At 37.6% G+C, this 24,730-nt stretch overlaps 1 protein-coding gene across 1 annotated transcript in view; it reads left to right on the forward strand.

Annotated features, from left to right (window-relative positions):
• The window catches only part of SEMA5A (sema domain, seven thrombospondin repeats (type 1 and type 1-like), transmembrane domain (TM) and short cytoplasmic domain, (semaphorin) 5A), a gene marked incomplete at both ends in the record, with an annotated part of 114,679 nt that extends 91,991 nt beyond the window's left edge, over positions 1–22,688 (forward strand). Inside the window, 2 exons of the mRNA XM_009878569.1 lie at positions 13,063–13,288; positions 22,470–22,688. Of these exons, the coding sequence (XP_009876871.1) occupies positions 13,063–13,288; positions 22,470–22,688 (445 nt within the window). The remainder of the gene's footprint in view (positions 1–13,062; positions 13,289–22,469) is intronic.
• Between the last annotated feature and the right edge of the window lie 2,042 nt (positions 22,689–24,730).

Below are 24,730 nucleotides of genomic sequence, written 5' to 3' on the forward strand. Positions count from 1 at the left end.
TAACTTCTTAATCATCCTAAAGGACAAGACTCTAAAATTGGGCAGCTCCAATAGTGTAGTGCTCAGCAAATGTGCCCTCGGAGTTTTGTTTGATAAGCCAGAACTCTTTATAAATGGTCAGACGTGTCAAATGTAAAAGCACAATGTGAATACAAAATCCTTCTTACTACGTTCCTATAAAAAACAATTTGCAGTCTGTAGCTAACACTTTTATTTACCATTTCCTAATGTTACTGGCCTGAAAATGCCAAGAGCTGATGTTCTGCTTACTGAGCTCTCAGAACAAAGCCTGTAGTACAAAGCCCACAGTGTGAGTTCAGGGCACCCATCCTGACCTTGAGCTAAAACGAATTCCTGTGAATTTAACTTGTGTTTTACAGCCATGTTTATTCAGTTACTGTCAGTAAGTCCTCTCAACATTGCTAGGAATGTCTGAAATATGACATTGTGCCCAGCCCTTGCTTTTCAAATAATTTAATGTGGGTTTACATATTGCTTTGATAAGCAAACACAACATTACTATTCAGTGGCAGTCTGCAGCTTCAGCATCCCGGACCACTGTTAAATTTTCCAACCTCTGGCATGTAACTCAATCTCATAATTTGCAGCTATTTACGTCCCCTTTCTGGTTTGTTGAAAAGAAGAATTTTGGTAGATGACATGTGCACTGACTTTGTTTTTCTGCCCAATTTGATCCCTGCAATGTAAATTAATCCTTGCTCATCTCCTTTTTTTCTTCCTCTTGTAAATGAGGTTTATGATAAGAAGTGAGGCAAAGCTGACATGCAGAAACTTGACTTGGGACAATACTGAGGTGAGTGTAGCTTAGTATAAGGAGAAGCTAAGGATCCTGTGTGTGCATTGAGTAATAAAATTCTTCTTTAAGAGGTCTCATGAGTATTGTGTTAAAAAAAGATGTTACATATTCAACTTGTTGAAACTCATAAAACGCTCCATTTGAAACATGCTTTGATTTAATTTTACCAGGGAGTTATACTCTGTTCCTGGTCAGTTTACTTTTATTACCACACTATTTTCTTTCTTGTTTTTGTGCAGTCTATAGTTGCTTTCTGCTTTTATTTTCTTCATTAACCTTCTGGTTTCAATGTCTTTAGGACTGTCACCTTTCCCCTATATAGCACTTAGCCCTTTTGCTGAGACTTCGAACAAGGTGTAAAATAAAGGGGCTTTAATCCTCTGCTAAGGAATTTTACCAGAGCAGCAGTGCATAGGCTTCATCAGTACTGAGCTGAAACGCACTGACTGTTGTTAATTAAAACCTGATCTGATTTATGCTAGGGTCATGCCAGCTACAAAATAGCTCATATTTGAGGACATGCAAAGGAAGCACATAGCTATTGTTTCTGCCTTCTTTCTCATCCTGGAAATAGAGCATAACATGAAGCCAGCATCCGATTAGTACTTTCTTTTTTTTTCTTTTTTTTTATTTCCCCAGAAACATCTGTCTTGCCAGGAGTTGGCTGGAGATCAGAAAAAAAAAAAGTGTTTTATTCTCAACCACAGAGTTCCAAAAATACAACGCAGACAAATTAAACTCTTTGTCAATAAAATTTATATAAATGCAATGATATTTAAAAAAGCTAAAAATGAAGAGGTTTTTGAGAGAAATTGATTTATAGGGAGTTTTTCGGATTGCCACAAATAAATTGAAAGATGGGAAACAGTTATTTAAATCAACAGGAGATGCAGTTCTGACATTATTCTAAAACATGCCAGGCTCCATTGGTAGATGCAAGGGCAGGATGCAGATTTGCCTAAGCGGAGACACACGTTGCTTTCTGAGAAGCATTTGGGGATCTGAAATATCTGGGTGAAAGTGGAAGATACTTCAGAGCCCATGTGAGATACCTTCATGTTTTTAGAACAATTTGGAAGCTAGATGAGAAAATCCACAGCGTTTTAAATGGCAGCAGCACCCTATATTTGGGCAGTTGAATCCTATATTAGGAGTGGAAGCTTTGAGAAGTTGATATCCACTCATGAGAAAATGAAAGACAATGATATATTTGCCTGTGCAGTTTCATTTGCTGAACAGGTTAAGAACAAATCCGTGAAAGCTTGTAAAGTAATCAGAATTTACCTTTATTATTGCAACTAGAGGCATGTTTTTCATATGTCTGTTTCTGTGTTCCTGCATTTCAAACATCTTGTAAAATTATTTGCTATTACTTGGATTGTCTTTTTTGGTGCGTTTTTTTTGCCCCCATAGCCAGGGCCTCTGGCAGATGAGTTACACTGACTCTTGCTACAGTGATTTGTCCCCCTTTGCTAGAGGTCATATTTTCCCATAGTGAAGTTGGCAGAAGCAAATGTGTCAATGTCTTGATTGCTGTGCTTCCTTGTCCAAGTGATTACAAGATGGTTTTGTGTTTATACATTTAACTATAGCAGCAGTGATTGAGGTGTGGGCACACTTTCACATCTGTCAGCGCTGCTGTAGCTTCTGCACTGGGGAAAGGCAGATGTCTCTGGTGTGATAAAGTATTAAATTGTGCTTAAGTGTATTTTCAGTTCAGTTAAATAATATACATTTTCTGTTCACTGTTCGCTTCAGTATGCCTAGGTCAAGGCCTGAAAAAAAGTTTATGGCATGATTACTTTTTTAACCTACCTGCTATATCCATTTTCCACGGGTGGTATCCACTCTCTTGACATCTAAAAAGAGAAAAATTGGTCTTCAAACAGATTTGAGGGATGGGAGTTGTGTTCGGTTTTCCCTTTTTGCTCAGGTACAGAAGAATGGCCTTTGAGCTAGGAAGATGTAGTTGTTCTTATACACGTTAACTTATGATTCTTGACTTCCCTCCTGGTAGATAATTGGAGCTTCCTAATATTTGCAGCTTTTGGGGATGACAGCAGTCCATCTGGTGCTGGAGAGATCTCTGGCAGACATATTTTGCCACCTTCATTACACTTCCAAACCTATACTCAGTTCACTAAGTAAGTGGCTTCATTTTCAGAAATGCAGAGCATACACTTTCTGCTACCTCATGAGAAGGTGCAGATGATCAAAATCTTTCAATGTGTCTCATTTGCGTGGCTAAATCTATTTTCAGTGGATTTAAATACTTGCAAGCTTTAATGCATTTCAGCAAGTTTTGCTCCTGGGTTGAACTAGCAACTCTGAATCGAAGCCCATGGCTCTTCATCTATTCAATTTGTACCGTTTGCATCACTTACATATTTGTCATTTAGCAACTGCTGTAACATTTAGAGTGTTATCTCAGGAGTGGTGACATTACAGGATTTTTTTCCCTGCTGATTTATATAACATTTAAGTAATTCTTTGGAATAAAAAATACAGTGAGAATATTAAAATAATCAGCTTTTCAGAGCAAAACCAGACTTCAGCTCTTTCCAACATTAGCTTTCTAGAATTTTGCTTCCATTTGTGTATAAAACACAGTTTATAGCTCTGTATAGTTAAAAAGGTGGGGAAAAATCCAAACCAGACAAACAGCAATTGAGGGCTTGTTGTCTAAATGTCTTCACAGACAGTTAATAATTTCATACCCTTAGGTCTCTTTTAATGTAATGCTGATTAGTAGCTGCACTTTTGCCCTTAGATTTTGAGCTTAAAATGTGGAAGTTCAGCTGAACATAAAGAATTGTGTAATTGTAGAAAACAAGATTAATGAGGATCTATAGGCTGATAAAAGGATTAATTTTAATATAAGGCTGCACTTATGATATAGTAAATGACTGTGGATAAATGAGTAGAAATCTGAAAGTGTGCTCTGTGGCTGGACATGAAAATAGTAATAGCTATTTTATTTTTTCTGCATTACTTGTTAGCTGGCTTTTCACACAGTTTATTTTCCAGATCAGGATATTACGGAAGTAAATGTGTCTGTCCTCAGCATGTAAATTTCCAGACCTATTTTACCACTATGCTTAATTTGAAACTGCCTTATGAAAGGAATGAGCCATTTCCCTCCATAGAAGTACCACCCTGTTTCCTTGTCCTCAACCCCACGATTCCAGGCTATGCAGGTTTTATTTGCCTTTCCTCTTCTTGTTTTACAATTATATATTGTTTTAGCAATCTATGGAGTTAGTGATATATTGTGCGCACTGAAACTTGTTCGCAGATTTCCCCTGTTCAGGGCAAATCAAACTGACAATCAGAAACCTAAGGATCAATTTCTTTCCAGGTCACAAAGTAGCCAAATAACTCCAGTGTTGCCTGTGAAAACTGAAGTTCCAGATTTACTTCCACTTTTCATTATTTAAAGATTTGTTGTGGAGTATCTCCTTTTACAACAAGAATATAGCTCTCATTGTTTTTCTAGAAGCCTACATGAAGGAAAACCTACTGTGCCGAATAGGGAGAAGGTAACTTATGTGTGATAACAGATTTACAGTCATTAAAAGCAGCAGTCTCTGTCAAATTCATGATTTGAAAGCCTTTTCATGCCTTTTTGACTATTGGATTAACTTGTAACATTCTTATTCTCAGTTAATAAATACTTGGATAACCATGACTTCCAGCAATTTCAAAAACATACATTTTAAGTTAATGATAACTATTTCAGAAATATAAAAGATTTTTCTCAGGAATTATAGGGCCTACATGAAAAACTTAAAACTTCTCAGTAAGAGTATGTGAAGCTAATTGCAAACAATTGAGTTATTACAGTAAAGTAAATCACTCCTTCTCCACCTGACTTAATCCACCTTCCTTTGCACTTACATTTGCATTTGTAATGAATAAAGCCACAAGCACAGATCGTTAGCATGGTCCAGCTTAGTGGTAACTCATTAAGCTGTAGCAGCTCACTTGTTTCAAATCAGCTGATCATTCCTCTGGAAATGGAATTTTGAACAACCCCTTTTTCCCCCTTCTGACATAATGAATGATCAGGTAAGCAAAGGCTGTGTTTCTTTCCCTGGTCTGTTGAAATTACAACTAGTACATTCTTAATTTTAAAGATAAAGTTGCATTTCCTCTTCAGAATTAAATGTATAAATATAGATTTTGAAGCTGGTGTTTAAAGACTAATTTAAAACGCTGATTTAAATGCTGAAAAGATTAATTTTGGTTCATTTACAAGTAACACATCATTTACCTTTAATTCTACTTATATTTCACCATCTACGTGTTGTGCTGTTGCTTGGATTTGGAGGTCACATCTTTCCTACTGCAGTTGAGCCCTTCACAATGTGGCAATATAGCGTCTGCTTAACTGAAATAATTTTTGAGTCAGTTTTGGTAAGTCCATGCAGTCATTTATAAGTGGACAATCCCTTCAGCCTTATGGCCTTCATTATTTATGCTCTTGTGTGTTCTGTTTTCATCAGCTCAGTAATATCTTATACTTCCTTTGTGCAGGCTTTGCAGCAACAAACATAACTGAATCCTTAATCCTATGTAAGGAATCCCTGGCCTTATCTAATTTTAGCAGATTCAAGGGTTTAGCTTCTCATCCCCCCTCTTCTGGAGGCTCCCACCCCACAGTGGAGCTGCTGGAACAGAAGACATATTTATGCTGTGCCAGATTGTAATCATAGAATCATAGAATGGTCTACATTGGAAGGGACCTTAGAGATCATACAAAACCACAGATGAGGGGAGATTTGCAGTAAGGTTCCTGACTATGAACTGGAGCAAACGAGCCCTCAACACCTGTCTCCTAAACAGTAACTTACTTGCAGAAGAATTTTTGGTAGAAGTTTGAGACTTAGTAACGATTTTGCATAAACAATTTTATCAGCTTCCTTTACTAGATAGATGACCTTGCCCTGTCCTGGTTTCTTTTAAGCCAATATAATGACTTTTGAGGACCTGGACTATTGTCTATCAATGTTTACAACTGGCAGTTAAGTGTCTTTGACTCCTATTTAGTGGCAAGTCGCTAACAATTACATGACTGACAAAACTGCTTAAGAGTAACACTTAATGGTGTACACAAATGCAGACAAACAAATAATTGTATGAACATGGTAAAAATCGTGAAAGTAAAATTTATTACCTAAAAAAGCACAGAGTCAGGGAAAACCTGTTTGCCATGTTCTTGCATTTAGCTGAACATGTGATCAGAACACATTGCACAGCTCGTCTACTTTGTGAGATGTGTCATAGACTGTGGGTAGAGCAAAAGGGAAGGAGGAACGAGAGAAAGGATTTTCTGTTTGTGTCATGCATTTTTAGAGGCATTGCTTGTTTCCTAACTGTTGACCACGTATTCAATATTTTCATTGCCCCAAGAGTGAAAGGAACAGGGTAGTTTACAGGAGGTTTATGTCATTGTGGGCAAAATGTAAAAGGCATTATTCATCAAAAGAAAATCTATGGTTAACTTAATAAGAGAAGTTTAGACTTGAAAGTAAATCCGTATTAAAAAAGGGACTGGATGACCAGACAGAATATTAATTCCCTTTGTGGATGTGAAACACATCCCTGGAAATGAGTATCCAGTAAAAACAAACATGCAGTCTCCAGTTTCAGCCTCTTCAAGAGGCTGAATAGTTATTGTACATGCAGGCAACTGTCAGAAGAGACATCTACAGAGAAAACTCAAATCCTTTTCACTGAAACACATTTTAAGTTTACTTCAGTCTTAGTTTAAAAACTGACAGCATATTCCACTAGTCAATTCTCAGACTGTTTTTGAGATGTTTTCCAATATTAAGAACACAGAAGCACTGCAAATATGGGGGGGTTGCCATTTTAGAGTTCAAGTTCCTGTAGTGACTGTAGCCTGGGACCCATTCCTGCCTGAACAATCTGGGAGGAATGGCATGGCTGCAGTCACCATGGTCTTGACTTGCGACTTGCTAAAGAGTTTAAAACTTGTTGGCTTGTAGACCTTCTTGCCTAACATAGCAGGGAGCAAGTCTCCAAAGCGTTACAGTTATAGCCTTACTGTTGGTCTCTTGCTGCCTGAAAGCTTTAATGATGAATGAGGGTCCCATTATACAGAGATCTACAAAGATACTTCTCCTCCAGGGAGCTCATACTCTGACCATGGAAGTGTTAAATGGATGTGGGGATACAAGTAAGGATTTACTGTGGTTTTACTACTTTTTGTTTCTTTATGAGCAATGTGAAAAACATACCTAAGTTATTGATGTATTCAGTTATTTAAGAAAGGAGCAAACAAACAAAAATTAATTTACAAATCTTGACAAATTCGTCCTGTTTTGTGTCACATAATCATCTGACTAGGGTGGTTAATTGTAAGGCAGGTTGATAAATGGTTTAGGTGTGGAAGAGGGGGCCGGTTAGCTCAGTGGATTGAGCACGGTGCTAACAATGACAACACCGAGGTCGCAGGTTCGATTTGTGCTTGGTCCCCATGTGTTGCCTGGTCTAGTCGAGAGGTGGCGTCCCTATGACAGGGAGGTTGGATTAAATGATCTCTAAGGTCCCTTCCAGCCTAGGCCATTCTATGATTCTATAAGTTTTAAAAACCTCTCTCAGAATAAGGAAGGTTTTTCTTCCTTAGACGTTTCTAGTTTCATTTGGAATATGAGTTAACTCCAAATACTCCTTTAAAATTAACTATTACATTATTAGGAATTGTAATGCATCTGAAATAAATGTTTATAACTGTAAATGGTTCTCAAGTGCCAGTGTGAATGTGAGCATTCAAGGACCAGCACTTAACAGTAAAAACTGCTCTTCCTTGATGCAACCACGTTGTTCTGCTTGCTAGGCTGAAGGTGCTCCTACTGATCCTGTGTCTTTGAGATACTAAGCTACTCACAGTTAAGTGATTAATTTTTTTTCCTAGCAATTTCCTTCACAAAAGTTTGACTAATTTGACATAAATGTATCTTTTTGAGCTACATAAATGGCTGGTAGAGAAAAATGTAATGAAAATAAATGAACCATTTATTTTTTTCACGTTCAGGTAGCGATTTTCCTGAATGTATTTTTCAACCACTGCAAGATAAATGTTATCTATCTTTTGGTTCTTGGAGAGAAAGAGAAAATTAATCCTTCAGAAAACTTACGTTTCAATGTGTAAACAAGGCCTCCCAGAAATGGGAACTGTATTTCTCTCAAGTTTTATAACACTGTTAAATTCATTTTGGCCTTTATTTTGATTGTGTATCAGAGCTATCCTTTAACTACATATTGCTGTGACAAACTCAAAGCTTGGGAGATAGCTGAGAGACACAGGTTCTTATCTCTTACAACTCTCTCTTGTCCCAGGTGACGTACTGCACCATTCAGTTTATGAATTAGCCTCATTCTTTTCCATTGGTGTCATAATATCTCAAAAACTAAATAAATATTTTAGGCTAGACAAACTGAAGTTTAGCATAATAAAAAAAAAAGTATTTTTAAATCAATGGTCTGTTCGATGATTCCAAAAGAATATTTAAGAATTAATGCAATATATTAAAAGCAAATCATGAAAGATAACTCTTGGACTGAAAATATTTAAATAGACTGTTAAGGTTGATCTAGCTGCCTTATGAAGATAGCCTCTCACAATAAAAGATGAGAAAAACACAGCTGAGAACAGAAGACAAACTATATACATTGAAGAAATAAGAGTTTCTTAGGAGAAGTTTCTCCATAATATAAGTATGTAAAAAAAATAGAAATAAAACTCTATGTGAATTCTGGGGGTTTTATATTAAAAAAAGCATGTAGTTCAACTGTAGATAAGATTTTAGCCTACTTTCCTAAGGAGGTATCAAACCATGATGCTGTCTGGTTAATTAAAATCAAACTTAAAACAGAGAGTAAAAGTCTCAGAGATTGTCAAAATTTTCAGGAATTTGACTGAAGTGGCTATGGCTATGCAGAGGCAAAAAAAAATTAGTCCGTGAGAAACAGTAGAATTTTGTTCTATGTTATTTGACAAGTCCTCCTCCATTTTGGAATAAGATATTTTGGAAAAACATTTTAGTTTTCCTTTTCTAAAATAATGCAACTGAATAATTCTAAATAAATCTTGGTACAAAAGATGACATCATCGTAGTTTCCATATTCCCGGTCTCTGACAAATCCTTGCAGCCAGACTATGTCTTCATGCTAGCAGCACTAAATATACCCACGTGTGATCTGAATTGCACCTTTTCTCTCCTCTCCTTTACTTGCAAATCTGAGACCATTCAAAGCGAGATCATTGTTCTACTTATACTGGAATTCTGTAGCATAAGATCACATCAATGCTTTCATCAAGCACAGTCTGATTTTTGATTCCTCTGTGGCAGATGCTGTAGTTGGTAGAGCAGAGCAGCACTCACTGTTCGCGAGAGAAGGCAGCAGGCTCTGCCAGGTCATTTTTAGTGCCAGAACTTCATGGAGTCATCCATTTTTAGGATATTCTTCTGAATTTCCTCAAAGAGAGATTGTTTACTGCTGTAAATATTTTCTGGATATTCTACATGTACTTTTGTTTCCCCTGCCATTCTTAGCCTTTCATAGGTATTATCCAGTGGTTGAATAGACAGGCATGACAGCAGGCAAAGTTTCTTATAAGCTATGCACGAAGCAAAAAGAAAGGAAAAACTAACAAATAGCCTCTCCAGATACTCCTAAGGAACACTTGGTTTTTTTCAGGCTAATATATCAGCATATGAGTATACGCAGAGACTCAGGACTGCACATCCTGAAGCACACTGATTACTGCTAGTCTGTCTTTTTAGAAATGAAATGGCACATTCATCTCAGACATGTGGTAGCAAAGCAGCATTCAGTACATTGCCACTAAATTAACTTCTTCATTATTGCCTGTTTTTATTTGAAAAAGGGCTCATTTTGTGTCTCACATGTTCTGCTTTACATGGCCCTCACCTGTCTGTGCTATATCCAGTAAAGAAAGACACCACATTTCTAGCAGCTTTTATTTTTGATTGAAAAATATCAGTACAAAAATCAACAGCTAATGGAGCATTGAAACTTTTAGACCATTGTGAATGTATCGAAATGAACACTGTAGTAGCTACTATACTGATTGAATTGTTCCTGCTTGTGAGCTACTAGAGAAGAGCTTCTGTTTCCAGATGTTTGAAAGTACTACAGCACTTCTCCCAAACTGCCACTGAATTTTTCCAAGACATTTGCCTTTGCAACAGAAAACGTTTTGATTTGGAAAACTGAAATGTGTGGCAAATGTTAAATGGGTTAAAAGCTGACTCACTGACAAATTGAAAAAATGTAGTGTTAATGGACAGAAATAAATGACTGGGATGTGTCTGGCAGGGTATGCCTGAAATCAGTTATTGGGTCAATAACACTTAACATTTTTATCAACAGTCTAGACAGTGATATCAGACATCTTCAGTAAAGCTTGACTATGACAGAGATGGTTGAGGTAGTAAATAATGTGCTAGATAACTGCAGAAGCTAATAAAATGTATTTTAATATTGCCAAACACTAGTGTCTTGTATGGGATAGGGAACTATATGTAGTTGTAAAGCTGTGATTTAGAGGACAGGTTATCAAAGATAATTTGGTTTACTTAAGCTCTTTGTTCAATGTTGTGGAAGGAAGAAGCACTAATGCAATACTGTATGTATTTGAAGTCAGGCTGTCAAGTGGAACAGTCATGATTGATTCTGCGTGCTGTATTGATAAGGCTGTTACTAGAGTGCCAAGTCAAATTTTGGTGTGAAGTCTTAAGGAAAATAAGGAAATAAGACAAAAGGAAAGCATAGGGATGCACAGGATCTGGAGATCAGGTTTTAAATCCTATGTAGCTTTAAGAAGTTCAGCTTAGTTCATCATTATGTATCGATACTTGGGTATAAAAATTTCTCTTTAGGACAAGGAACACTTCCAGTGTTGTTGATAAGGCACAGCAAAATTCAGTGACTGGAAAATTAAATTAAGGGGAAAATGCAGCCTTGAATTCACTTGCAATTTGTTAGCTTTGAGGATCACTAAATAGCGGAACAGCTGATGTGGGAAGATGATAGACTTATCAGGACTAGATATCTTTAAAAACAGAGAGCTCTTGCTAAAAGATGCACTGTAATCAGCTGCTGGAGAGGACTGCTTGTTGGAGGTAAACAACCAGCTGAGATAGCAAGCAGGGTGGTTGTGGCTGTTGCTGGGACCTGTTATTTTTATGATTTCCTTTTTATAGTTCATGTGTTGCAAGAAGAGTTTTACATGTTCTGTCCTCAGTCTAAAGCACACACGTTTTAAACAGTTGCCTGAAGGAGTCATGAAGAAGCTACCTCCCCTGCTGTACAGTTTCCTTGTTCTTTGCTGTCTTCTGATCCAGAAGCTCAGATCCCGGAAGGGTTGATCCAATCCTCTATGCTCTAAAGGAATCCTGTTTCATAGATGGTCCCTGAATATAACTCATGTGGTCACTGTTGTAGTGATCACCAGGTTTTAAGGTGGAGTGCCTTGAGGAGTGCACAGGAATAGTCCAGCTGAAGTCTTTGAGCTCAGGGCTCTTTCTTGCCTGAAGTACCACAAAACTATGAAATCAGAAAGTTTGCCACAAGTCCACCTGGCCTCAGAACACGAGAGTCTTGAACACAACACAGGGTTCTCCAGTGCCTTGTGGTGTAGTGAGACAGAGGGCTCTGGGGCATTTTTTTTTTCCCAACTCTAATAGATAGAAAAATTGCAAAAAGTTTTAGACAAAATACCTTCTGCTGGATCTGAAATAGCAACACAACATTTAAACCAAAATATAGGTTAAGAGTAATTGCTCTCAGCCTAATTAGAAGAGCTGGTTAGCTCAGGGGTTTGAGCAGCGGTGCTGACAACAGTGACAACACCGAGGTCGCGGGTTTGATTCCCGTTCGGTCCCCATGTGTTGCCTGGTCTAGTCGAGAGGTGGTGTCCCTGCCCATGACAGGGAGGTTGGATCAAATGATCTCTAAGGTCCCTTCCAGCCTAGGCCATTCTATGATTCTATGATTCTAATTGGATATGTTAATAAGCTAGACCATCTGAGAGAAGAGGCAGTGGATTGAGAAAAGTATGAGATAAAAAGGCTGTTATCTCCATGAGAAAAAGAGGAACGGGTAATCTGTTGCTTGTTGGAACATGATGGTATCAGCTGAGGTAAAGGTTGTAGAAGTGAAAGGTTCTGCTGTGGCATAAAATCATTATTTCTATTGTTTCCATATTTTTTAGAATTTACAAACATATTTTTTGGTGTTTACAAATTACAAAGTAATTACAAACTTTAGTAAGCTCCTTTTCAGAAGATACTCTTCAGCTGAGTGTATTTCTGAGAGATCAGAGGTAGACAGTTCATTTAGAAATTGTCTCACTGATGTTTATTTCTCTTTGTCTGTAATAATTTATCAATGTGAATTCATTCTAATATTTAATGTTTGTTTAATTTCATCCATACAGTTTACAAAGCACTTGCATCAGAGGAAGCACCTTGTGCTCTGGGCAATGAAGGGGCCGGACATTTAGACCCTGATACTTGTCTGAATACATATATTGTGGGGCTTGAGAATATTGGCAATGCTGCATTTGTTTCTCAGGTGTGATCTGTTCCTCTTGGTGCATAGCTGGCCACAGGAAATTTGCTTCTGATGATAGGTTTAGCAATACTGAAACTATGGGTAACATTCACCTCAGGAAGCCAGTTTCTCTAATAGGAAACATTTTTATTGTCCGTTGTCCCCTTGTAATAGATGAGCAGTATACCAAATGGATGGTGTTCACTTATTGATATGCTGCTAGATTTTACCAAGGAATTGCTTGCTGGTTTGTGTCTTGCGGTTATCAGAATTTCTCTTAATTAAAAGCTTTAGCATATTTAGCTACACCTTATTTGAAGCTAGTAATTTATAAAGTATGTGCTTTATCATGGTAGTTATAGTGTTCGGCTTACTGTGTTTATGAATGTAATAGATCTAATTTGTAATGGTATGTTATTGCTTTTAGCAGTGCGATACTGTGCTTGCCTAGAAGCAGAAAAAAACACTTTCAGGTTGAGACCAGAATTACAAGTTTATTGATGATCACTGCTGTTGGGACTGCTGGAAAAGATACCAGAGAGTTTTTTATTGGTTGGACTTTTGTCTGTTTGAGGGTTTGTGGAGTTTTTCTCAAGTCATATTTAATGATGATATTCACTGTGACCATTTTGTTTCAGGAATATCAGCCTTGTAACACCAACGCCTGTCCAGAGTTAAAAAAGACAACTCCTTGGACACCTTGGACCCCGGTCAATATTTCAGACAACGGTGGCCACTATGAACAGCGTTTCCGATACACCTGCAAAGCGCGCTTGCCTGACCCAAATTTGCTAGAGGTGGGAAGGCAAAGGATTGAAATGCGTTACTGTTCCAGCGATGGCACCAGTGGGTGCTCGACAGATGGTAAGCAAAGGTGGAGCAGCTGCGCGGTGCCTCCTGCTAGCGAGGGGTCTACCGTTCTGTTTTCAGCACAGAGTGGAAGTTGTTGCTTGCTGGTGTTTTACGTAACAGAACTGGTAATGGAAAGGAAGAAACAGTGATCACAGCTTGGAATCGAGGTTGTATTTCTTCTAGATGTAGCTTTGTCCTTCAGACTAAGCGAAAGTCTTTTACCACTGGTTATGAGACTTGCCAGGTTATTTTAATATTCTTTACAAAAGTCTGCGAGCTGTGGCGTGGCAGCCCAGTTCTTGGAGGATTCTGTCACCTCCAAATACTCTTTTGTGTTTTTACTGGGACAGAGTCTGTGCAACATTAATGTATTTGATAAATATCTAGCTGAGAATAACTTTTTCCTCAGTAACTCTAAAGTAACAACTCTAAGATGCACATAGGTGTTTAAATAAGGAGTTTATGAACTGAATAATTTCTATTATAAAAGTTTATGTTATGTGATTGCTAGCAATTTAAAGTTCGATTTCTGAGATGGAGAACTGAACCTCTTCAAAATCTTTTCAAGCTTACATGATTTTAAATTGGAGTTATTTTATTTCAGAATTTTGTTCTTTCCCTTTTTGTAATACACAGTTTTGAATAAGTGTTTTGTATATGTAAAGAAGAGAAGCTAAGAGACCTGACAGTCACTCTAATTTTATTAATACATTTTATTAGTTCCCCTGTTTTAATTCCATATCAATGCTTCTTTTGAGCTATTATATTTTAGTTATGTAATCTAAGGAAACACTGATTGTAGTTACTTTATTTTTGCATTTATAAACCTGTACCACTTATGTAGCCTTTTGTATCTTCACAACACCCAGGTTGAAAAAATGTTTATCGTAAGTCATTTGGTCTACAAAGAGAAAACAGTTCCTTAGTCCTTGGGCTTTTTAGTTCTAAAGATTTTTTCAGACAGACCAACTATTGTAAAAATCAGTTTTAAGCATTTCCTGCCTATATTGGCTTCACATGTCAAGATCTTGGTAGCGGGGCGTATGGGGGAGAAGAGGGACAGGCTGCAGGAGTGGCTTCTGTGAAAAGATGCTGGAACATTCCCCCATGCCCTTCATCCTGTGTAAAACCTTCACTGATTCACTTGATATCTGTGGCTTTTTGGATTTATTTCTTTTTTTTAAAAAAAGAAACACACATAGTAGTGTGAAATAATAAAACAAAATCCATGGTACACCAGATGAGACTTAGCTTCATATTCAATGTCATTCCCATTTCAGATAGCCTACAGTCTCTAATATTTATTTTTTAGCTCTGGATAGCAAGGCAGATTTTGGCGTGAAGGAACTTATGACAAATTTTTCTGGTATTCTCCTGTTTTCATCCACGTTAAGTTGCAAACTAGCATTTAGCAAAGATTTTGCTCTGTTATGACTGGTGCATGACTTATCTGTCTTGTCCTAAGTAAGACCTTTGGGTGGCAATGCTGCTTTTTCCCGTCTTCCAGCATTTTGACATTTATTACACTTTATTTTCCATGGCATTAAATAAGAAAGAATATTTTTCCCACCAGATAGCACAAAATTAGGAGAGTTATCATAACAACTAGAAACAGTTCTACAGAAGCATCTACGTATATTCTTGGCTGACAGCTGAGATGTCAGCGCTTAAGAATGGAGCATACAAAAGCCAACACACTACTAGAGGGCGGGTTATTAGGACAAAACAGTGCATGAGCCACTTTGTGCTAGAGCACATTGCTGCAAGGAATTTAAGCATAGAGACACCTTTCTCAGCTCTCAAGTCAAGATCATAGGTCATCTGGAGTTTGACACATAGGCTGACTCTCTCTTACGGAATATATTCAGAAGTAACATTGCCTACATTTTGTTAAATGAAGTGCTCCGGCTAAATGCAAGAGACAAGAGTGTGGGTTCAGGTAGCTTGAAGATTTTTATTTCACTTCTGAATATCAGATTCCTGAATTTCCTCGTGTTTTAGCTTATTTGTTGCATCTTATTGAAGCTGCAGCTTTGCTCCATTTCATTATAATTAATCAATGGACCAATGTATGGGAGTGACCCTGTTGCATAGTAATTGAAATGTTCATATGGGAAAAGGAACTTTTGCTGACTAATCACAAAACTACTGAATATTTACATACTTTATATTGAGCAGTCGACAGGGCAGAAACTATTATGCATCTGTCTGTTCTTCCTAATGAGTGCCTTCATAACTTTGTCATTAATTCATGCTCATTCTTTGATGCTTTTTGGCCAGTAACCCTTTAATTATTTTATAATTAAAATCAAACCCAATTGGTGTTCCAGTTGGCTGCATTAACCAATATGTTTCTGGTGAAAAGTTATTGTTATGGCTTCTTTAGCCACATTTTATTTTGAAAGAATCATAGAATGTTAGGGGTTGGAACGAACCTCGAAAGATCAGCTAGTCCAACCCTCCTGCCAGAGCAGGATCACCTAGAGAAAACACATTTTGAGCCTGCTTGCTTAGGCATTTTTTGATTATCGATGTTAGAACAATATGGTGGGGAGGGGCACTGTTTTGATTTGCTGATGAAGAAGCTTCCTGACTGCCTCTAAAGGGCAGGACTCAGGAGCACTTCCCTGCTCCCAGGTTTGGATTTGGGTCAACACACTACCCCCATCCTGTTCCTTGATTTCATGGCAAGAAAATACATGAATAAGAGTCATGTAGTGTAGCTGTAGCTTTTGAAACAGAAAGATCTCATGAAAATGGGAAACCATGGATTTTGGCGGACACTTTCACAATTTGTGGACTGCAAGGAAATATCATAACTTACTTCCACCTGACCAGAGATTGGATACTGTGAAATTCTTTTCATTATTTCCATGTAGAACTGTACCAATCTGATGACTTTTATAGAAAGATTAATACTGGTACAGCATGCTTGGCATACCCCATTACCAAAGATGTGCTCTGCAAAGATCTGTTCTTTGCAGAAGAGAGCCATTTGTTAGAAATTTTCTCATTGCCTATAATCTCCCACTGTGCAACTATAGTCATGCCATGTTAAACAGAATCATGTTTCACTGTCAGACACTAGCAAAGCAAACTTTCTTTGCAGTCTGAGCTTAGAAATAGAACTTCTTGCCAGAAACCCATTAGACTCCACCTGAGTGTGGTAAGATTTCTATCTCAATCAGCTGAGCAGTAGCCTTTGCACACTGTATTTGTGCTTTTCTGATCTGAAGTTTAAGAGGAAAGAAAAATACATTTTGTTCTCTGCCTCTTTGTTTTCATATAGTGCTCAGATAGGAAAGGGACAGCTATTTCAAATAAACCTAGAGAGACTGTATATTGTTGCACATCTTAGTGCGAATGTCTGTGCAGTCCAGCATTTAAAGTCTAGAAATAACATTGTCATAGGCTTTAATGTGTGCTTGTGAAGGTTAGCTCCCAAAGCACCTTCAGAAAACAATTAAAGACAACCCTTCTAAATCAGTCTGAAAGAGGCTTTTATTTCCTTTTTTCCTTTTTTTTGGGGGGGGAGGGATTGATGGGAAGGAAAAAAAAATGGAAAGGAAAAATCACAGATTCCTTAAAGGAGAAAATGGTACCTGTAAACTTGAACTTAAATTCCCAGTTGTCACTGCTTTCTCTATGCCAAACTTACAACAAAAGTTATTTTTGAAGGCAGGATGTAATTTTGTCTAAAATACTGTTTCTGTAGCCACGACCTGTTGTGAAGAGATTGATTTAATCTTAGTGTTACTCACAGGGAATCTATAGTGTGCTCAGAATTTTGTACAGAATAAAACAGGTGCCAGTAATCAGCAATGTCCTGTACTTAGGAGGAGGACATCTTGAGATGTTATCTCTTACACTTATTGAAGCTAAACTGTGGTATTCTGAGATAAGAACAAAATGAATTGTAGAAGTTAGAACTGAATTTGATGACAAATTTGAGTTTGATCAACAAACAACAACTCTTCAGTAGAACTTTGGGATTAAATATTTAAACACAGAAAAACTAGGTATGAGAAATAAAGTTGTGGTAACATAACATCCTTCATCTGCACACTGTTTATTTTTAAATATGTTATCTTTGCATTGCATTAATGTTTGTCATTGCATTTCATGCCTTAAATTTTAGTAAGTTTGGAAGGTTTATCAGGTTTTTATATGTTACAGGTATATAGGCTTGAAGGTATGTGAGTTTTATGCTTCAGTGATATTGTCAAATACTTGCAGAATATCTTCAGAAAGTGATAATATTGAAACAATCTTTTCTTATCCTTGTTACCACCTGCACTTTAAACCGTGTTTCATGCTGTCGTTTAGAAATGATTCAGGATACTTGAATTTTGGCTGTAGATCATGTTTTCCCAAAGTCATGAACTTAGACTGCTTGGATAATTGAATTTTCTTTGTTAAGTTTGAACAGGAGGAGATAAGGCATAAATCAGTCAAGTAACAGAATATATCGGGTGTCACTGCTACTTCTCTCTTATTTAGATCTGTATTCCTTAGCTACAGGCTAGACTAGAGAATTACTGCATGTACTTTATCAGAGCCTCACATTTAAGGTCGATTAATTGAACTTGTCTGGGAATGTTGCAGTCTTCCAGAAGAATCAGGCCAGTTAAAGTCTCATTACGGGTTTTTGCAAAGGCAGATATTTCTTTCTCCTGTATTAGTTAGGGCGAATGCCTTTCACGTTAACATGTTTCTGAGCAGGATTTACTTCTTGTGGAGTCATAAGACTTACTCCAATTTGACCCAAAATTTTTTTTACAAAATTTAGAAATTATCAAATCATCTTAGTTTAAATCAGGATTATTTAATTTATTTAGACAATTTTTCTGTTACACGTGCTTGCTAAGTATAATGGAACAACTAAATCAGCAGTGAAGTAGTGCTAGTTTCTCTGCTATTTCATCCATACTGAAGAAAGCATAAGCATGTAAAATGAGAGAATAGTATTCTGTTTAGATGCCAGTTCATATCTTCTGTTTTACGTGGTCTTAGAAGTTGTTGGCTATTTTGTCCACAAAATCCATGTGATTGCTCTTACTGAAGGTTTTGCACTACTTGTTGTTACTTGTGGAAATTTTTGCTTTAGGGAAGCACAGCTGCCTGTTTCAAATTGTACTAGGAGTAAGCAGTTAAATGCCCTTTTCTAGCTCCAGTGTGCAGAAGTTTATTAATTATGTCTTCTAAACAACTGAAAATAAGCCTGCTGGTAAACTGCAAGCAGAATTCATATGTTTAGGGCATTCCCAGGGCTTTAAATCAGTCATGGACTTTCTGAATGATATCATTCAAAACATTTGAACAATTAACCTGTCATAAAGGCTGAATCTGGCTTTGATTCATGGCTGTTCTGTCTTGTCTTGAGAAAACTGTTCATTAGTTCACTGATGATGCTATGACTGATCATTCTTTTTGCAGATTTCACAACTATTTCTGTAGATAAGCTTTAAATAAGGAGAGCTGAGGTGATGTTTTAGCAACTAAACTTTTGCTGATACTAAACCAAGAGAATTGGGTCTTGCATTCTATTTTCACCAGTTATGTTCATCTTTCGGAAAATAGGCTGAGAAATACAGATGATGTTGTTTTCTGTTGGGTGCCACAATGTGGTTTCTGTTCTTAGAGGTAAATATGGAGCAATCAGAAGATGACCTAAAATGCAAATAGAGGTGGCAAGTGAGAAAACCAGTTTAATGAGGAAAGTAGGAGCTTTCATAGCTTCATGCCACTTGGTCTGAAAGATTACAATGTTTTTGTATTTATACCTTCTCCTGTCAAATTTGATGTAAACTGATACAGATAGGTTTCCATTCTGAATAGCCATTTAGTTTCTGAAGAAGGCAAATTCGTGTTAAAGATTCATACTCTATATTGTCTTTTCAAAATAACATGTGAAAGTATCAATATTCTAATACTAAAAACTTGTTACAAGGGTGACTTTATTAAATATTAGCTATATATGATATTGAACAACTTTTATTTAAAGAAAAAACAACCTGCATGATCTGAGTTCTAACACAGTGAAAATGCCTCAGAAGCACAAGGTCCTGAAACTGAAGGGATTTGTTACAGAACGCTGTCTCATTACTTTAATTTTTTAATATGTCATTTTTTCTCTTGGGTTTCTTCTCTATTACCTATCTATTTTATATTGTATCTTTATGTCTAGTAATTTCTTTCAGGTCACAATTTATTTTTTTTTGCATTATCCACGACGGAGATATTTACAGTTTTTGTAGAAATGCAAATGCTGCATTAATGGGATACTTAAGCAGTGCAAGTTCTCCATCACTGCCAAAGGTGCTCTTCTGAATTTTGTGTTCAGAGAGGCAGCCGTTTTGTGCCTTGTCATCTTCTGAAAGAAATAATCTTTCTTATTCTTTTCTTTAATGTATCTGAAAGAGAGGACCACCTGCTTAGTTTCTCTTCCAATTTCTTCAGAGGCTTAAACTCTTATGATACTCAAGGAAGATCCTTAGAATAATCTATAAAACAGATTTATAATCCATCTGTTCACTGTGTTCTCCTTCTACAAGGAGTTGCAATTGACTTCTGAATACACTCAGCAAAGGAGACTTTAGGTGTGGAAACTATGAATATGAAGAAGTAATAAGAAAATAGTCATGTCTTGAATTATCATTCAAATCTTCTTAGTAGAGAGAATAGATCATATTTACTTTTCATATGAATCAAAGTTTAAGTAAAGAAGGGGTCAAGAGTTTTCTATATCTACTTTTTTTTTTCCATTGTACTTAAATATCACTGAATCATTTAGGTTGGAAGTGGCCTCTTGAGACCATGTAGTCTAAATCCCCTGCTCAATCAGGGTCACCAAGTAGTGGTTACCCAGGACCTTGTAAAGTTGAGTTGATACCTCCACAGATGGAGATTACAGAACCTCTAAGGGCAACCTATTCCAGCATTTGACCACACTCAGTAAAAAGGAGGTTTTTTTCTATTCAGATTGAATTTTGCATGTTTTAATTTTTTGCCTGTTGCCTCTTGTGGCTATTACTGAGAGGAGCCGGGATCCCTCTTGCTTTTTCCCACTGTCAGGTATTTATACACATTGATGAGATCCCTCTGAGCCTTCTGTTCTCCAAAATGAACAGTACCAGCTCTCTCAAGCTCTTCTAATATGAAAGAAAGGTGCTTCAGACTCTTAATCATCTTTTGGCCCTGCCCTGAATTTGCTTCATTAAGTCTGTATCTTTCTTGTACTAGGGAGCCCAGAACTGGGAGCAGCACTCCAGATGGGATCTCATCAGTGCTGAGTAGAGGGAAAGCATCACCTCCCTTGACCCAATGGAAGGGCTCTTCCCATTGCAGCCTACAAAGCTGTTGGTCTTCTTTGCCAAATTGCTGGCTCACAGCCTGCTGTCCACCAGGACTGCAAGATCCTTCTCTGCAGAGCTACCTTCTAGATGGTTAGCCTTAAACTACTGTTGTTCCTCCCCAGATGGAAGACTTTGTGTTTTCCATTGCTGAGCTCCATGAGGTTCATCTCTGCCTAGTCCAAGTGCAACGCAACCCTGTTGGTGTATCAGCCACTCTTCCCAGCTTTGTATCATCAGCAAACTTGTTAGTTTGTGATGATTTTAAATAGGATTAGACCCAGTACTGACCCCTGGCATACATCACTAGTCACTTTTCTGCAGCTGGACATTTTATGACTGATCGCAACCCTCTGGGCACAGTTGTTTAGCCAGTTTTCAGTCCATCGCATTGTCCACTTACCCGGCCCCACACTTCATTGAGTTCTGTCAGGAAGTTGTGGGAGTAAGTGTCAAAACCCATACTAAAGTTGGGGTAATTAACATCGACTGTTCTCCCCTCATCCATGAACCAAGTCACCTCATTGTAGAAGGCTGTAAGGTTTTTCAAGGAATATATAGTGCTGTATTTCCAGAATGTAAACTGATCTTTTTATTTTTAATGTCAGTAGTGTCATAATGTTAATTTTTACTGTGCAGTTTCTATTTGAAAAGAAAATTACCGTAAAGCTGTGAAAAGGCTGCTCCTTGTAATAAATTTTTAATGCTTTGGAAAGAGGAAAACACAGAGGAATACTTGCTTCAGACCAAAATCCACACTGAAAAGATTCTTTCAGATAATCTTCTATTTCAGAGCTAAAGTACCTCAGAGCTTTCACTTAGAAAATTCCTCTCCCAACTCCCCAGCTGAAATCTCAAGAAATCTAATGTCATAATGGCAAATAAGGTCACACATTTTCCTTAGGACTGAAAAAGCTACACCTGTCCTGCAAAAATGTCTTCAGAACACCCCAGTATTGATATGAAGTGATGCACACTGCAGTGTTTTTTGAAGAAAATTACTGGCAAACTGGTCTGATTAACACTTTTTGATTGTTTTCATTGCTGTTAATAAATAATAGTAGAAAAACTTAATTGGAAATTCTGGTATTAGAAAATACTACTATACTATTATTTTGGTCTCACAGCTAAATGCCTGCAGAAGCTGAGCATTTCTATCACCAGAGGGATAGAAAATTGCAAAAAAAAAGGCTCTTCGAGAGCTGGAAAGTGGACCTGTATTCATAATTCCCATACTAATCCTCTGTACTGGCTCCCTTCTGGGATCTGAATGTACGTCATGGTTCCTGAAATGCTGCTTTTAATATCTATGTAATAGAATCTGGCTCAGCAGGAGAGAAATAGTTACCCTTCATAATCAATGAAAGGTTTTACAGATTTTAATAATTTTTGTAATGCTGTTCTGCTGTTTTCTTATCAACAGTTCCTTATTACCAGTATTTCTGTGTTGCTATATTGTCAGTTGCTATCAAGTGTTAAATAAAAGTATGCAAAGCCTCATCTGCTTTGGGATGATCAGAAGTGCACTTCTCTGGGAAGAACTTAAGCAGTATTACTAATGCCGTAAACACAGGTAGAGATAGAGAGTAATTGTTTCAGTACTAGACATGCAAATGAGGGTCTCCTCTGTTCTGGTTATCCAGAGAACTGTTCCTCTTCAGCCCAGGACTCCTGTTGGGCAGACTTTTCACAGTATTACTTGTAGCTGTTTTCAGTACGTGATTGTCGTGGTCGGATTACTATTAGAAATCCTAGGAGCAAATTTGAAAAGGAAGAGGTTGTTTTGGAGTGAGATACTGTTTTAAGTCAGTATTGTCTTTTTCCATTCCTTATTTTATTAGGATTGTCGGGGGATTTCTTGCGTTCTGGACGATACTCTGCTCATACCATCAATGGTGCCTGGTCACCCTGGTCTCCGTGGTCTCAGTGCAGTCGTGACTGCAGTCGAGGTATACGGAATCGCAAACGGGTTTGCAGCAATCCTGAGCCCAAGTACGGGGGACTTCCTTGCCTCGGCCCGTCGCTGGAGTACCAGGAGTGCAACATTTTGCCTTGTCCAGGTAAGAGTCAAATGAAAAGGGAGAAATATGAGAAAATAGCTTATCTTCAAGGCTCTATCTTGCAATAGTTAGTTTTCTGTGTTGTGGGGTTTTTTTTTCCAGTTGGCTTTTGGTTTGTTTTTTTTTGAGTAAACTACAGCTCAAATTTACCTTTATAATGTAAGTGGATTCGGGTTAGATCCCCAAGTGATGTTGATCAGTTTATCATAAACAGTATTAACAGCTGTATCTTTTTTCACTAGTGGGACTTTGATTGTAAAAATATAATTTTAAAAGGTAAACTTAAAAGAGGAAAAAGACATAAGAGATCTCACAAAACATGAGAATTCTGGCCTAGTGTTTATTTAAACTCAAAATACAATTTTCGTCACATTGGTTGCTGACATTGAATGTGTGGTACCTTTTTACTGTGGAACCTCCAGCAAACAAGATTCAGGATCGATCACCAAACTAGATGGTAACTTAAGTAAGCTGTAAAGATTGTTCTTGGAATCTTGAGCTTCTCCTTCATTGAAAGTTGTTTTATGAGTCTATGAAAAGGATTACAAGTAGAATGTATGTTTTTAAGAAACTTCTTTGGATTATAAATCATTGTTGTATCTTAGACATTTTGGGGAAAAAATATCTTGGTGTCAGTCCTCTCACCCTTCGTAAAACAGACATCCAAATTCAAAGGCTTTAGAGCTTTTCAGAGGCCTTTGAGGAAAAAGAAAGGGAAAGGATGTAGGAGAACACAAGAAAAAAAAGTGCAACTGGAATAGGAGGAAAGAATTCAAGGTAAGAAACAAGGGAGAATAATGACTGAGAGACTCAGTTCTTTCTAGTAGCAACAAGTAAATTTAGAAATAGGCTTTCATACATCTTTAATTGTATCAATTATGTAAAACCTTGCTGCATATTTTATTGTTGAAGAATTTTGCATTTATTCAAGTGTGGACCTGAAGGATCACTGTGGCAATATACATTTTATATATGTATAGTACTGCAGTAAAACATGCGTGTGTGCATTTATCTATGTCTATATATATCTACAGGGTTACAAGTTAAAAACTGTATTCCTTAAATCATGGATATGCATGGTTTTAATACGACTGTTTTGTCCACTCTTATCATTGCAGTGCTTTCCCTAAGCTTTGTAAGCCTTTTGACAGTTATTGTCGGTTCTCTGCATCAGTATCTAAGCCATGGATCTGTGCAAAAAGATAGGACTTCCCTTTCAGGAGGACACAGTTTCTTGAAAAATATGGTTCCATCTTGAATTGAACTAAAGTAGTATGTTTTGGCAGCTGTCCCACAAACCCAGCTCTGTGAGCGTTCTGGCTTCTGAGTGAAAGTGAACTTCTCTGCAGTCTTATGTTTAACGGGAACAGCAGGGTTGTTTGGTGGTAACTTCAATGCCTCAGGCAGCCCGCTGAGGCATTCAGGCTTCCAGCTCTACAGCTGGTGGGGCAAATCTAAAGGGAATTTCTGTTGGGCATCCCTGCTTCAGGCTGGGTGAACACCCATTAAGCCATCAAGGTTCTGGAAGAGGCACTTGGGCACAAGTCAGCAGAATTTTCATGCTGCATCCAAGGAGGAGAAAAGTAACTTCAGAAAGTAACTTATTGTGTAGCTTCTGCATCTGGCAGTGTAACCATCTGAGGAGATCCAGGGAAGAGATTATATGCTTTTTTTCTGAGCTTAGAGGCATGATCGGTGAAGGGTGGCCATGTTTTCTACACCAAGCAGTGTGAGATAGCAGTGTGGAAGGGAAGCAGCAGAGAACCAAGAGTTGGCAGAGAACTATAAAATTGTGGCCCAAATATTCTCCTCATTTGCACAGCCCTGGTGCATGCTCTGGTTCATTGGTTCTCAAACCACATTCGTATTGCCTTGCTTTTCTTAAGTAATAATAAATTTACAAACAGTTCTGTTTTGCGTGGCTACACTGTTCATCTGAGAAAAATATTGAAGTTGAAGGTTGGCAATAATGCTTCAGGTCAACAACTTAGGAGACCATCGTACCAACATGTGCAAGCCTCCCCAGGGATGCATACAGTAGG

This window comes from Apaloderma vittatum, unplaced genomic scaffold (assembly GCF_000703405.1).
Source record: "Apaloderma vittatum isolate BGI_N311 unplaced genomic scaffold, ASM70340v1 scaffold15561, whole genome shotgun sequence".
Lineage (NCBI taxonomy): Eukaryota > Metazoa > Chordata > Aves > Trogoniformes > Trogonidae > Apaloderma > Apaloderma vittatum.